This window comes from Arachis ipaensis, chromosome B05, assembly GCF_000816755.2.
Source record: "Arachis ipaensis cultivar K30076 chromosome B05, Araip1.1, whole genome shotgun sequence".
Lineage (NCBI taxonomy): Eukaryota > Viridiplantae > Streptophyta > Magnoliopsida > Fabales > Fabaceae > Arachis > Arachis ipaensis.
Window position 1 is genome coordinate 6,412,288 of NC_029789.2, and position 15,680 is coordinate 6,427,967.

Sequence of the window (15,680 nt, forward strand, 5' to 3'; positions counted from 1 at the left end):
GAAGATGTAATGTAACAAGAATTCTGGTTCAACATTGCAAATGGGACAAGTTGGTGAAGTACTTGAAAATCGCTTATTTATGAGCTGCATGACAGGGAGTTTTCCATAGAGGAATTTTCACACGAATACCTGAATCTTGTATGGGGCTGTCAGACTCCAAAAAAAATTCTAGATTTTCGGTTTTTACATGATATTTGGACAAAATTCTAGAGAAACATAGTGAAAAATGTAAGCAACTATATATCCTGAAACTGCATTATATATCTTGGATCTGTTGAGTGTCCATTGAATTTCATCCTCCCCTTCTCCTGGTACTGTAGATATAATTCTCTGGGCAAAGGATAAAAAAGTGCCATAACAGTTTTAAAGCTTATAATATATAATATATTCAAGAATTTATATAACTAGAAGTCCGATGAAAGAATAAAAGCTCAAAGTCGCATAAAGCAGAATTACAAAGCGCGAAACGTACACACAAGGTAACTAAGCGCGTAGATACGAACAAAACAAGACATAATACTTATAAAACCTTGTAGATAGCTCCAGGATACACAAGGTAATAATTAAATCAACAAGATATATATATAAGTATGATATGCCAAAAAGAGGACTAGTCACAGCCTGCGGAGTTTAGGCCGGCTAGTCAAACTGAAATACAAAAGAGTCTTAGAAGTTTAAAACAACTTATACAACTTATCTCTCAAATCAAGCCTCTAAGGCCATAAAATATAGAATACAAAAGGTGAGAGAATAACTACAACAAAAGTAAAGTAAACTAAAGCATAAGAAAGATCATCCTCCGCTCTGTCACCATATCCGCAAACTCACCGAGTTGGGTTGCGACCTGCATCTAAAAAAAAAACAACATATGGTATGAGAATCAGAGGTTCTCAGTATGGTAATAGTGCCCAATATGTAAGATATAAGGTTCCAGGACGCCAAAGGCAATCCTAGAACTTCACATCTATACAAATATTCAAGCATAACGAAATAAATAACTTAAACCATAAACCATAAACAGGGTTATCTAAACTTAGGGGATTTAACTAATACCAAATAACACTGCTGTCCCACAGCCTTCGCCAAGCTACCCTCCACGCGATCCCATCGCCACTGCCTACCTAACCTCCTCAGCACCAGACAATCACAGATAATGCAAACAAGTAAAACACAAGTAATATACATGTAAAGCAATTAAAACAACTAGAAAGTAAGCATATTATACATTTAGGCAAAAGATGCAATTAGGCAGAGCAAGCAAAACACATAGAAGATGCACATGATGAATGCATGTCCTATTCGCTCATGATATCACTTGTCGGTCCATAAATACAAACCCGACATATCCTTTCAGATGTCACCTTTTCTTCCACGTCCGGGGATATAGCACCTGGCACGCTTTTGTTCCGAGGATATATGGCACACTTGCATGCTCATTCCGAGGATATAGTGTCTGGCACACTCTTGTGGCAAAGAAGGAAAAACAACAACAACATCTGTTTCGTCATAAATCATTCCAGAGATATAGTGCACGGCACACTATCATTCTGCACACTTATAACATCCAACAAGTCCATCAACCTTAAATCATCGTCAGTCACCACCATTTTCTCCTCTCAATCCATTCTCAACTCTCAAGTCTTAACATTCCAGGGATGTAGTGTCTGGCACACTATCGTTCCAAGGATATAGTGTCCGGCACACTATCTTTCAATATCTATCAAACTCATCATTCTTTTCCAAGTTCTCAACTCATCATAACCATTATCAACTTTCCATTTCATCATAGTCATTCTCCTTTCTCAAAATCTCCTCAAAGACATACTTTACAATTCAACATACATTAATTTCGTCCACAACCTTCCAAATTCTAAGTCATCAGCTCTAGACTCATACAGAATTTCACTAATTTGATGATTCACCAGACTATCCCTATCAATCTTAGGGCCTAATTACTAATTAGCAATCTTATATAGTAGATAAAGACGTTTGGAAGGTTAGAGAATCCATGAAAACAAAGAAAAACTATTTTTCAACAAAACAGGGTCTGTGCGTACACACACCCCTACCGTGCGTACGCACGCATTGAAAAAGTGAGGGTCGCGTATGCGACTCCTCTCTCGCGTACGCAAGACTCCTAACCTGAGAGGAATCCCCGCGTCGCGTGTTAAAACTCGCACGCGCATAGCCAAAATTTACATGCTCGTGTATGCAACACAGTGCCTGCGTATGCGAGACCCCCCAGGCAATGGAGAATATCCGCGTCGCGTGCACAGGTTCGCGTACGCATGCTGCATCAGACTCAGAAAAATTTTAATGCTATAGAATTTCAGTTTTAAACACGAAACTTTAAACGCTCATAACTTCCTCCACAAAACTCCATTTTCCTCAAACTTTATATCATTTTAAAACTCTTAAAATCATCTTTAATTTGAAATAGAAACCACTCAATTTCAAAGTCTGACGCTCAAGTTATGATCCGCCAAAATTTGTTAAGAACAAGGTTTTACACAAAAATATCAAAGTTCTCTAGTTTCCAAATTTCAAAACCAAACCAAACTAAAACCTACTCCATTCATCACAAAACACTACCACACACTACACTTTACCATTCCATTGCACTTCAATCAACTCAACCTCTATTTCATTCGATCTTTCCACCATAATTCAATAAAAATCAACAATTCCCAACTCAAGATCTCAATCATCAACAATTTGCACAATTTTACTCATCATAAACATCATTCTTCATATCTCACCTTAAATCCTCATAATTATCATTATTCAATCTCAGTCTCAATAATCAATACCATTCACCAACAACAATATCATAATTCATCAATATCTTTTATCAATCACCATAATCACAAACAACACTAATACTCATCATATTATCATCATAATTCATATATCACACATTCCAATACTCCATATCATTCTCTTCATCATCAAACATAAATTCACATATAATTAATCATGCACCAACATCATTCAATTCTATATTAAAGTCCACTAGTCTAAGTGTCCAGAAACATTACATATTACATAGAAAAATCGAAACCATACCTTTACCGATTCTCCAAAAGCACAAACACCCAAAGCTTCATTCTAACAAGCCTCAAGCACTAACACCACTTTCAAAACTCACCAACTATCAAGCTATACACATATAACATACCAAAAATCAACACTATGGCTAACCAAAACATCAAACAACAAGAGTTTAAAGAGACTTACCTTACCCAATAAGATTAGAGATAAAATCCAATAATATTCCAATACTAGATCACCCCTAAACAACCAAAACACACAAGTCTACTCAAAAACAAAACTCAAAAATGCAAAAATTTTAGGGCAGAAAACTGGAGCACGAGTTTTGAATTCTTACCTACAAATCTTAGCTAAAAATGATGGATTTGGCGAGAGTTTCGTGTGGCCGCAAACAACTCGTCAATTGGAGCTTCGTAACTCAAGTTATGGCCAAATGAAGGAGATGATGAATAGTAACAACCCCTCTTCTCCTCTCTTCCCTTACCAGCGCCCCTTTCTCTTTGTTAGGGTTAAAATGAGTTGAAACGCTCATTAAAAGGTGTTTATATATGTTGGGCTTGGGCTCAACTTAGACTCGGTCCAATCCGTTAGCGTTTTTAGCCCATTTAATCTACTTTGGGCCAAAACCTTTAGAATTAGTACCGAATTTTCAATTCTAAATTATTTTTGTCTTTCCAAAACAATAAATTCAATTTTCAAAATCTTATTTTTCTCAATACGCAGTACCGGTCATACTAGAGCCGGTACTGCCGACACGTATTTTTATAAAAATTTTCTGTTAAAAATACATTTTTCTACTCAGAAAAATTTATTGAATTCAATTTCATCTTTAAATTTTCAATTTAAGACTTCTAAATTTTGAACTTATTCCGGATAATTAATCTATTATTTTACATTAACTAAGCGGTCGATTTTAATTACAATTCTTACATTTAAAGCTAAGCCCTCCTTCTTTCTTAGCCCTTGTCATTGTATACCAACTAATCCAAATCATACGATGTTCTGCAGCTTGTTGACCCACCAGAATTGATTAAGAATGCCACGAATTTCCTTTATTAGATTATCTGGAAGTTTGAAACAAGACAGAGTATATATCGGGATTTCTTCTCCTACCGCCCTTAGTAATACTTGTCTTTCTCCATTAGATAAAAGACATCGTTTCCAGCTTTGGACCTTTTTGATAACCCTTTCTTTGATAGCAGAAAAGGTGACATTTTTCGATTTATTTACTAAAGAAGAAGTCCCAAATACTTGTCTTGAATTCCAATGTGTGAAATATTTATGGTAATAGCAAATGATGTGCATATATTATGAAGAGTGTTATTGCTGAAGAAGATTGCAGATTTATTAAGGTTAATTTTTTTACTATTGAAGCTTTCAAAATCCCCTAATAAATCTAAGATCCTCCCACAATTATCTTTTGATGCCTTACAGAATAATATAGAATCATCTGCAAAAAGTAAATAATTAACCTTAGGACATCTTCTTGTAATTTGGATCCATTGAATGTGCCGGTTTTGCTCTGCTTTGTGTAGTAAGAAGGAGAGACCTTCTGCACAAAATAGAAAAAGAAAAGGAGATAGAGGGTCACCCTAACGGATGCCTCTATTTGGTTTAAAAAAATCGTATGGTTGGCCTTCCACAACCACAGAGTAAGAAACTGTCGTTACCAATTCATGAATCTAACCTATCCACGTAGAATCAAATCCCATATTCTTCATGATAAATCACAAAAATTGCCACTCAACACTGTCGTATGCTTTATTCATGTCTAGTTTAAGGGTCATCTTATACTTTAAATCTCTCTTTTTCTTTTTGAGGTAATACATACACTCATGTGCTATATCAGGATATTATCTCAAATGAGTCTCCCCTTTAGAAATGCGCTCTCATTAGGGCTAATAAATTTATTCATACACCCTTATAATCTATGAACCAGTATCTTAGAGATAATTTTGTAGAATATAAAGGATAAACTAATGAGTCGTACCTGGAACATGTCACAAGCACCAAGAATCTTAGGAGTAAGGTAGATATTAGTATAATTGAAACTCCTTAAAATGTGTCCTCCTCAAAAAAACCTTCTAACTAAATGTATATCTTGTATGTATCTTGAATTGAGAACAAATTAAATCATGCACACCTTAGTAATAAACATAGTTAAAGTTGTTCCGGACAAAACCTCCGGATCCCACCCAACCCGACTCGGTCTAGGGTGACCTATTCGCTCCAAGAAATCCTCCACAATCCCTATCTACTTTTAAAATTCAAAAGCACTTATCCTCTTTCAAATATGATACGATAAACAATCTAATAAGAGAGAATCCGACCACCCTTACAAGGTATGATTAACTTCACTCCAAACTCTAATATTTAATTGCTATTTTTCTAACTCTTTGATTTGAGTGTTGGAGTGTCACTGTAGGTACCACTCTACATTCTTTCAAGAGCTCGCAAGATCCATGGGCTGGTCTCAACGGGCTTTTGATCCTCACCCTCATCAGGTACAAGGTACAGGCTATATCTTATTCAAAAGTGTACAAATCTAACATTATAAAAAGAAAGAACCAAAGAATAGATATTCAAAAAAATTTAATTTCTTATTACTTTATATTAAAATCAGCTGATATAAAGGGGAAACAATGATGATAATATAAGTGCCAGTGGTACAGGAGCCTGGCCGGAAATAAATTCTTGGTTTTGGAATATATACACACACATGCCCTGTTAGATCTGAATGACAATCAGAAACAGAGAGTTGATACATATGATGATATATATGTATGTATATATGTTGGTAAGAGATTAAGCAAGCTTATGAATTCCAATGTTTCATATCGCCCCCACCGCCCATATACCAGTTTGCAGTAGTGGGTGCTGATGCAATATTAATGTCTATGGCTGATGATGATGACAACAATGGATTTTGATGATGATGATGATGATGATGATGGGGATGGGGATGGGACTGAGGCTTGAACTGAGGTGCACCGGTGAGCTCCTGAACGAGGTCTCGGAAGTTCATGGGGTGAACGTTATATACTTTGACGGGCGTTGGTGGTGGTGGTGCCACGGGAGCCTTCTTGGGCTTTGTTTGCGCCTTCCTCATCACTTGATAATAAGAGTTGTTGGAATAAGCTTCCATGGTTCCTTCTGTGTAAGACTAAAATAATAGTTAAGATCTGGCTAGTAGATGTAATTAGGAGTAGTGTATGTTCTGAATTTAAGTATTTATAGATTGTTGTGTGAAGAAAGAAATTGAATTAAGTAATAGTTGAGAGAATAAATGAATAATGAAAACGTGCATGTATGTATGTAATGTATGATGTATGTGATTGTCAATAAAAGCCAACGGCATGAGTGAGTGGGGACATAGACAACTAGCTAGAAGAAGGATATGTCATATCATATTATGTGATGTATGACGTGCGTGGTTTTTGTCTTCATACCGTCGGCGGAATAGTATATTCATGCATGTGTAACAAATGACATAATGCAAAACCATTTACTCTTTCTGGTCAAAATACAAGATAAGATTATCACTATTCTTTTTATTCTCTCATGCAATAAAATATCCCTCTAATTTGTCTTATTGCAACGTATTTATACAGAAACAGTTTATTTTTAGTCATCTCATAAGCATTGACATCTTACTTATTAATTTGATCTTACTATAATTTATGAAAATATTTATTTGATATACTATTTTTTAATAATTGTTAAAATAATTATATAATTTTAAATATAATAAATATTTAATTATAAATATTATTTTCTAGCATTACCAATTTTGGAAATAGCCAGCCGCCTCGGGTTTCTTGTCACACTCGAAGGGGACTTCAATCGCCAACAAACCCGTTTTAATAATTACTACTTTAATTTGCGCACAAAATGTCAAATGATATCTTAATTTGACCAAATTCAATTGCACGAACCAATGGACGCACGACTTTTACGAACAAATGTCTTTAACGAAGTCCTTTCTCCATTCCATCCATCCTGGTAACAAAGTGTATTTCAAGTTTGCCTGCTCCTTTCCTTTTTTATTTGATTTATTAAAAAAGATAAGAAAGTTGCTCCTATTGTTAGTTGTCTCAACTCTGAACTGTGCTAACTGCTAGAGATCGGGAGATGAATATTTGGTCGACACATTTTTTAAAATAAATTATCCATTAATCAAATCACTAATGATCTGACACTTGAGGATCACATCCACCGTCTCTCTGTGAATCAAATTCTACCTTTGCTGCTTAGTCTTGTTCATATTACGATAGACGCAAGAAAATAGTAGTAGTTAACATCATAATAAGACCAATTATTTTTCAAACAATATAGTTTCATGAATTATTAATTATTTGCTTTAATACATACTCTAACTACTCATGCAAATCTGATCTCACTTTCTCTACAAAAATTATTCCATTTTACACCTTAGATATAATAAGCTCTTCAATTTTTCTCCTCTAAAATAACAAAATGAAAACATCTCCTAAAATATTTAGAATTGAATGAACTTTGAAGTTCCAAATCAAACCCATACCGCACGTATGTTAGTAATGCGCTGACTACTTGGCTTTAGCCTCCGGCGGCTGACTTTGACTTTGACTTTGACTTTGTTCTTGTTAGGCAGAGCCTAATATTATAACTTATAAGTAAATATACTTACTATTAATTATTAAGATCGCCTCACATCAAATTCGTTCCTTTTCCCAACAGTGAATTTGTTAAGACAAATATTATTCAATGGGCGAGTCATCCTGCTTTGACTCTCTCTCTTTGTTCAACAACTTTAATTTCTTCCCATCTTCAATTTGATATTTTATTATACGCTAATAATATAAACAAATTTAATCACATGTATGTAAAGACAACAAAAAGCTCCCTATGCTGAATAATAAAACGTACACAAACACTTGTGTCATTGTAATGGCTACTTTGTTACTACTGCTGTATACTATATTATTATTGTGCATTAATATTAAAGGTGCCGGTGCCACCAACAATATGCAATTCATCTTGAAAATCATCATAGCAAGCCACGAATAATGAGTAATATTGTAAAGAGAAAAATTAAATAGCCATCCCTTAGTATCATTACTTGCCAGAATGAATCAAAGTGCGATTTTCTTTTCATCTCTTAATCCTTTTGAACTCTTCGATGTTGGTTTTTAATCATGTTTTTAGCATGAGTCAAAAGTACTTTTATGCTGGTCTTCCATTCATGTGTCTCCTTTCAACTTCATCTTTTGCTTAAATGGTTTTATGACAGAGTATTAAAATTGTTATGATTATAAAATCTAAAATTTAGTTCTTGTAATTCTAAAAAACAAAATGAGTACAAGATAATTTAAAAAACTTATTAAAAATCTAACTATATTCATATGCATCACTTTATTAGTTTCAACTTTTAGATTAAGTAATTTCACAACACTATAATATCAAGAAATCTGTATTCTCTGTTACAAAAGTTGTTGACAAAAAAGAAAGTAAAAGTAAAAGGAAAATGCTTTTGTTAAATTTCTCAATATTTTGCTTGAATGGAATCAATGGATACAGCACAACTTAAAGGTGAATCGAAATCACGGTGAAACTAAATCAATTGACAAATTCGTGTGTTCCCCGAATAATCCATCTAGCAGCTTTGTTCCACTTGACACTTGTATTTTTTTTGCATCGTTCCTCAATTAATCCTGCTCCATTTCTCAATTAATTCGTGTATTTTTTTTCCATCGTTCCTCTATTGTTAGCAATGGAAATTCAATTATCTAGTATTCTAATATGTTTATGCTACAGTGATTACAGCAATTATAATATTAAAAAAATATTACTAAAATTAAAATAATATCTTTTTATTATTTAAAAATATTTCACGAGTTAGAACCGAACGCACATGACGAAATCTTGAGTAGGGGTGTTTATAATCTAAGTATTCTGTGACGAATTTGAGCTCAAAATTTAAGCCAATATATTTCTCGTTTTGGATGATATTTTAGATTGATCATATATAGTTATTTAAGGACTAAACTGTGGTTGTGGCCATGTTCTAATGACAAAGTTGTTTGTGTCTAAAAATGTCACACCAGGTTTCAACCCCAAGTGGAGTGATTAAAGAGCTATATATTGTGTGTGTGAATGGTTGAGAGTGTGTTATGAACCCAAAAAAAAGGACTAAACTTTTTCAGTAAGCCACCATGGAATATAGCATCAATTATAAATAAAAATATTTTTTATATTTGACGTATTTATAAAATATGAAAATTGATTTGAAAATCAGATCTTTTTTTTAGTCTGATTTACTAATAAAAAAAAATAAGAATGAAACCTAACATTTCAGCAGTAGAATTTCTTTTCAGTTTCCAATTGTGATCTTGGGCTTGCTACTTCTTGCAATGAGGAGTTGGGGATATTATTGGGTCAGCTTTTAGGTTTATTATTGGGTCGTATGTATTTATTAATACAATTATGCTGTTACGGTGGTCAAACTTTCTTAATAGGACAAGGCTCATTTGCTCTATTATTATTGATGTTAATTTCTTGATAGTTCATTTATTCACAAGTAATTCTTTCAAAACTATTCTGTTTATGTTCCCAAATTTCTCCGTTTAAATGCTAAGGGTCAAATGTCTAACCATGGTGTGGTTAAATATCAATCGGGTTTTGTTAGGTAGACAATGACTTTTGTGAAAAATGTGAACAATGAGCTTTAGAATTGGTCCAATAAAATAAAAATATACTCCACTCTCAAATTATCCTCTAGACCATAATATTAGGATAACTATCCGCACGCCAAATGAATTGAACATCCACCAATTATTAAGTAAACCGAATCAAAAGGAATAACCATTCAATTAAAAATAATGAACATAATCATCTGCATACCTATTAAATTGAACATTCGACATATCAATTATTCACATTGTTTAGTATTTTCATTGTCTACCTATACTTTTTCATATAAAAAATCAGCGATCATATACTTTGTCATTTTGTTATTTTAGATCATACAAAATGACACATAAATATTTGTAGGACCATATATTATAAATAATTATTTGAAATTAAAAATAAAATTTATTCCTTCAATGTTTAATCTTAATTCAATTAAAATTTTATATTATTTTTAATTATTTATCAACATAATTATATGAGTACTAATTTTTATTAGTTCTCTATTAAAATGATTTTGTATCTTTAAGATGATATCAATTTTATTTAATCAATTAACTCTAATACAAATTTCAATTCTAAATCAATTCACTTTTTAAAAATATCAAAAGTAATATTCTAAAAACACTATTGAAAATGCTCTAAAAATCTGGAATTAGATGGAAAAGTAAAGCAATATTCGTGGATGGTTTTGTTCAAAGAATTTGGGAGATTGATCATAATCATGATGCGCACGTTAGGGGATCCAGAAATCTATGTGCTCTTGATCTTATGAATGTGCTCTCATTCAACGATGAAATCATTGAGCAAACAGGCCCCACTCCATTGACATTATCAAGATTTTGGTAATTGTAGACACAGACGGTCAAGAAAAAATGTGTGGCATGTCGTAAAGGCAACGAAAAAAAAAAAAAAAAACAGAAAATGATGCCTTCAACCCCCTTTACTAAAGTTCATGTCTTTACTCTTTAGTCACCTTCCATTCATTCTTTATTTCTCTTTTCATTTTTCAGCAAATGTTTATATGTAGAAAGAATTAAGATGTGTTGAAATCAAACTTGAAGGTATCTTAATCCATAACCGTAAGGCAAGCAACGTATTGGGAGGTTGCTCAATCCCAACTTAAAAGCAGAATCTAAACTATTAATCTTTTGTAGCCTTCTAGAATATTTCAAAAATGTGTTTTCATCCACTTACATTTTAATATGACCCCAACTCTTAATACCAAATTCTTATTTTCCACCTCTTGATTGAATTGAGTACATGCAAACATGTCAGTTTTGCATATACAAATAGTGTTGCACAACACCAAAGCTAATATATTATCAGAAAGTAACATACTGATCAAAAAGGAACTCAATTGTCACTTTCACTAATCTTGGAGTAAGGTCTACAACAAAACTTCCTATTCAGCTTTCTTTTTCTTTTCCCATTATTTTTTGTGGTTTAAAGTTGATGATGGAACCGGGGAAAAAAATAAAAATCTGAACGTAACTTTCACACATGCTCCTATAGTAGACCTATCGGGATGAACAGTTACATAGGCATGGGTGTTCTCTAATTGAATGAATGTATTGATGAGGGCAAAGTGCAATTCAACGTTCCTATTCAGTGAAAGCTATTATTGGCTTTGCTTTTTCTTTGTTTTGCAATTCAGCCAGTGATTTCAGTGAGTAGTAAACATTGGAGGTCTTGTCCTCAAATTCTACCACAAAAGGATAAGAGGAAAAAAGTATTACACCCACCTGGACCGTCTACTCATCCATAAATACTGTGAACTCAACCACATCTGCTGAAAGGTACACACACACACACACACACCTGCCATCTATCTCCTTCTTTCACTCTGTTCCCTCCCTCCTCATAGGTCATTTCAGCAGCAGCAAAATGGCAACTTCAAAAAGGAAAACAACTAGCAATTCATATCAAAGAATTTAATTGGATCGAACCAAATACCACAATTTTGCATTTTGAACAAGTTGCTGCAGGATAGTAAATGAATGAAAAATGAAAGAAATGATTGTTTCCCATTGTACACATAAAAATTTGACAGTCATAGAAGGCTCTCCAGTCCTCTCTACACGTTTTTGAGATCAAAAGCAAAATTCCCAGTATTCCTTTTTTTTTTTTTAATGGAAAATTGGAGGCCTCTAAAAAAGAGGAAGAAGATACAAGGAAAAGTAAGGCATGGAGCAAAGCAACTCCTCAACAATTACAATTGAAATTGCAAGCTCCATCATTCATCTCTATGTGATCATCATCACTCTCCTAAGTCCTAACAAGTATCTTTATCCAACAACCACATCACTTTCACTTCTACATCCATGTTACCCCCATAGCGGTATTTATAAAGAATTTCCCAGTCTCTTCTTGATTGGGGCTTTTATTGGAATAAACACTGGCCAAAAACAAACCCGCAGTGCAAGCAAACTTAATCACTCACCCAACCCAAGCAAGGGTTTTGCCAATGTCCACATTATGATTCATTCTCTTTCATTCATCAAATAAATTGTTGGAATCAAAATACTAACGGGTATATACAGGAGAGACTCGCACCTCAAACCCATGGTCCATGTGTTGGGGTTTATTAGAGACTTTGCTTTCTCTGAACACAAGCTGCTGATCTTTCTTCACTTTGTCTTTACCACCTCATGAATTTACAAAGCCAGCCAAGTCCTCAATTATAGGATGGTTCTTGTAAGCTTGCACTTGGAAATGAAGATTGTATCCGAATAATTCAAACTGCACAGCTTCAAAAGCTCAGCAGACTGTTGTTTCAATAGAGGATTGCAACCACTCTGAATCACAAGGAGGAGTTTGGCAGCAAGCCCTGCGTCCACGGCAACGGACGAGCACTCCTCCGGTGCAAGCTTGCAGACAGACCACAAGATGGACAACGCATACTGCGTGCAATTCTCCGAGATCCTCATCAACAATTTGACCATGATTGGTATGGTATTAGAACAATTCTTCAAAGCAAGCCTGCCTTCGGGTATAGATGCCAAGGAATCCAAGATAGAAAGTGCCAATTCCAAACAATCAGGCTCCAAAGCAGACAACAATTCGACCAATTGCGAAACAGCACCGATGCTTACAAGCAAATGGCGAATCTCTTTGTGGGAGCAAATTGCTCTTAAAAGGCTCAAGCCAGGGCAGATTCCATTGGTGTGCCTCTTATCCTTTACAAGCCTCATCAACCCAACCAACAAGCTATGGCTGGAGATAAGCTCGGACCTAAGATCCTTGTCGTCAATCAATGACTCAATCAACCTAGTACAATTAATCTTGGTCTCAATAGAGCCCTCGTTGAGGATATCCACCATCAAAGAAACCTTGGCAGGCTGCATAAGATTCTTCTTGGAATCGGAATCAAGAGTCAAGCAAACAAGAATACCAATAACCTCAGAGCCAACAGCATGGGAAGTAAAAGGTCCAAGCAAAGAAGACATTACAGAGACACCACCTTCATCGAGAAGCGTCTTGCGGGCAGTGGCGTGAGCAGCAACAACCTGGTGAAGCTCCTTGAGAGCCATGACGCGAGCCTGACCCTTGACCTTCTTGAGCGTGTCAAGAAGCTCGGAAGCCCTACCCTGAACATCCTCCGACCTCTTCTTCATGAGAAGGTACTTCTGAGAGAACCACGTGTATATGAGGCGGTAGAGGGTGGTGTTGGGGGTAACGGAATCATCCCAAAGCTCCTGCATCGTAGTGGGGCAGGTCAAGTGACCCAGGTTGAACCATTTGAGGATGTTGGACCGCTCGTAAGTTTGGCCGGTGCAGAGTGTCACGGGGTCTTGCATTGCTTCTAGAGAGATTGGGCATATGAACACGCTTGGTACCTCCGACAAGTCCAGCTCCTCAATCATCTTCCCCAGATCCAATTTCTCGCATGCCATGCCTCCCACAACGCCAACGCCAACGCCAACGCCTCCCCCCAACACACCGTCCTTCACGGCAGTGTCCAGATCTAGAATCTGCCCGTCCCCTCCACCCTCGTACCCACCTACCATGTCCCTCTTGGAAGGCTGAAACATCGGCATTTTTGAAACCCTCTCTTTCTTTTTTCTTTCACCGGAACAAACCAACAAAGAACAGAACTAGAATGACAAGGGGGAAAGAAAAACCCTCGAAGGCTCTCAAAATGACTGCAATGACAAGCACTCTTCAAAGGACACTACATCTGAGTACACACATGTGAAAAAGGGGGTGAAAAAGAAGAAGAGAGGACGAACTAGTCTACTCCTCCAGAGGGGCATTTTTTTTTTCCCTCTTCAAACTTTGCTTTATTATTGTCTACAGAAATTCTCTAGGGTGGTCTTGTTGGCTTTATCTGATATGTGGTCAAAAAATATCATCTTCTTTCACTTCATGCTCAAGCTCTTCAAAAAGGGACTAGGAGGGTTAAATCAGCCAAAACAACAATTAAAAGAGCTCAGCAGCAAAAACGAAAAAAATAAAAAAGATAAAAAGAATCTAATCTTAGACCAATCAAAGAGGAAACAGTGGAGTGCAGGCCACTACCCTACAACCACTACTACTATCAAGTAGTAAATCGATGCCAGACAAACAGTTGAGAGAGAAGGGAAAAAAAAAATAATTGAGAAGACCCCAGATCACCAAATCATGAGATGAGGCCACTGCTCACAACGATTATTATTAATATTAAGGATTAGTGAGCTTAGGTTTAAAAAAATAAAGAGCTTGAAATGATAAATCAAAGAACCGTACCACTGCCACAAAATCGGGGACTGGGAACTAGAGCAGAAAAGCCATTCCCCACGCTCCTCTCTATACACTAACGCCTCTCTTGTTTCTTTTTTCTGGGAGGCGTTTCCATCAAAGCAATTAGTCTCACCTCACGGGTGAAATTAATTTATTAATTAATTGAAGGGTTAAAATACGGTGACCGGAAGAGTGCGGGCAGTAGCCGGTCAATGAGCCTTTCGGCCTGCGCACCACACGTGCAGTCTTCAATCTGTCGTCGTAAACTCCCACTTTTACTTTGTTTATTAAAATCAATTACTCCAATACTTTACAATAATAATGACAGTCTACGATTCACACGAAGGAGGTCTTTTGAATTACATAATTACGCTAATACCCTAACCAGTATATTAATAGTATATAGTATTATAGAATTACAATAATATCCCTTTTCAATGTTCATGGATCATGAACTTCTATTCTATTTTGATTTTTGAGTCGCACACTCTGGAAAAGTCATTTTCCTTTGTTGTTTTCTTCTTTTCGTATTTTAATTTTAGAGTTGTAAGAATCAGCGGTATGGTACGTGTAGCTATTATACATTTCCAAGCCCTTTCTTTCATCCATTCATGTCAGTTGATTGCACTCAATGGATAGTGGTTGTATCTAGATGTGTGTATGCTATGAATGAACATTTTCAGTGCTTTTAGTGAAAAATATTCATTATTGACCAATTATATTTATGGTACACACAGGTATGCATATGTGTATTAAAAACTTACTGCTGGGTAAATTTACACAAGGTACAGTAGTTGGGGAGCGTTACATTTACATGTCCTGCAATGCATTCAATTTTTTTATTTTTTATTTTAAAAATGTTGATTTGAAGAAAACCAAGCTTCAATCGATTTCATAATAATAACTTAAGTGTATATTCTATTATTATATCATGGAGTTTTTTAAGATGATAAAAGTATATTTGAGTGCTTAAAAAACCAAAATAAGTAATGAAATTGGAGATAATATTGGGTCTCTCTTAAAAATATGAGTTTTTGAGCTTTTTATAATTTTATCATCCGAACCCAGTTCTTACCATAAGAACCCAAACTTTTGGTGACGTGGACAGCATTACAGCTTTACACGCAAATTTTTGTGTGCTCAAATCAATGACGATTTTTATTTGTATGTGTTATTGAATTTCAACTATTTTTATAATTTTTTTAAAAAGAAAGTCTTATTATGGTCTAATATGTTTTCAA

The 15,680-nt window shown here is 35.1% G+C and overlaps 1 protein-coding gene and 2 long non-coding RNA genes across 3 annotated transcripts; 1 reads left to right on the forward strand and 2 right to left on the reverse strand.

Moving 5' to 3' along the window:
* Positions 3,893–5,815, forward strand: LOC110271718. The gene is made up of 2 exons (XR_002362321.1): positions 3,893–5,393; positions 5,477–5,815. It is a non-coding gene; the product is annotated as an uncharacterized LOC110271718 (long non-coding RNA).
* LOC110271719 lies at positions 11,382–14,840 on the reverse strand. Its single transcript, XR_002362322.1, has 2 exons — positions 14,446–14,840; positions 11,382–11,611 (listed from the first exon to the last, which is right to left on the reverse strand). It is a non-coding gene; the product is annotated as an uncharacterized LOC110271719 (long non-coding RNA).
* Positions 11,999–14,446, reverse strand: LOC107642688 (U-box domain-containing protein 30-like). The gene has a single exon (XM_016346119.2). It carries the CDS (start codon positions 13,755–13,757, stop codon positions 12,399–12,401), a length of 1,359 nt encoding a protein of 452 aa, XP_016201605.1. The 5' UTR covers positions 13,758–14,446; the 3' UTR covers positions 11,999–12,398.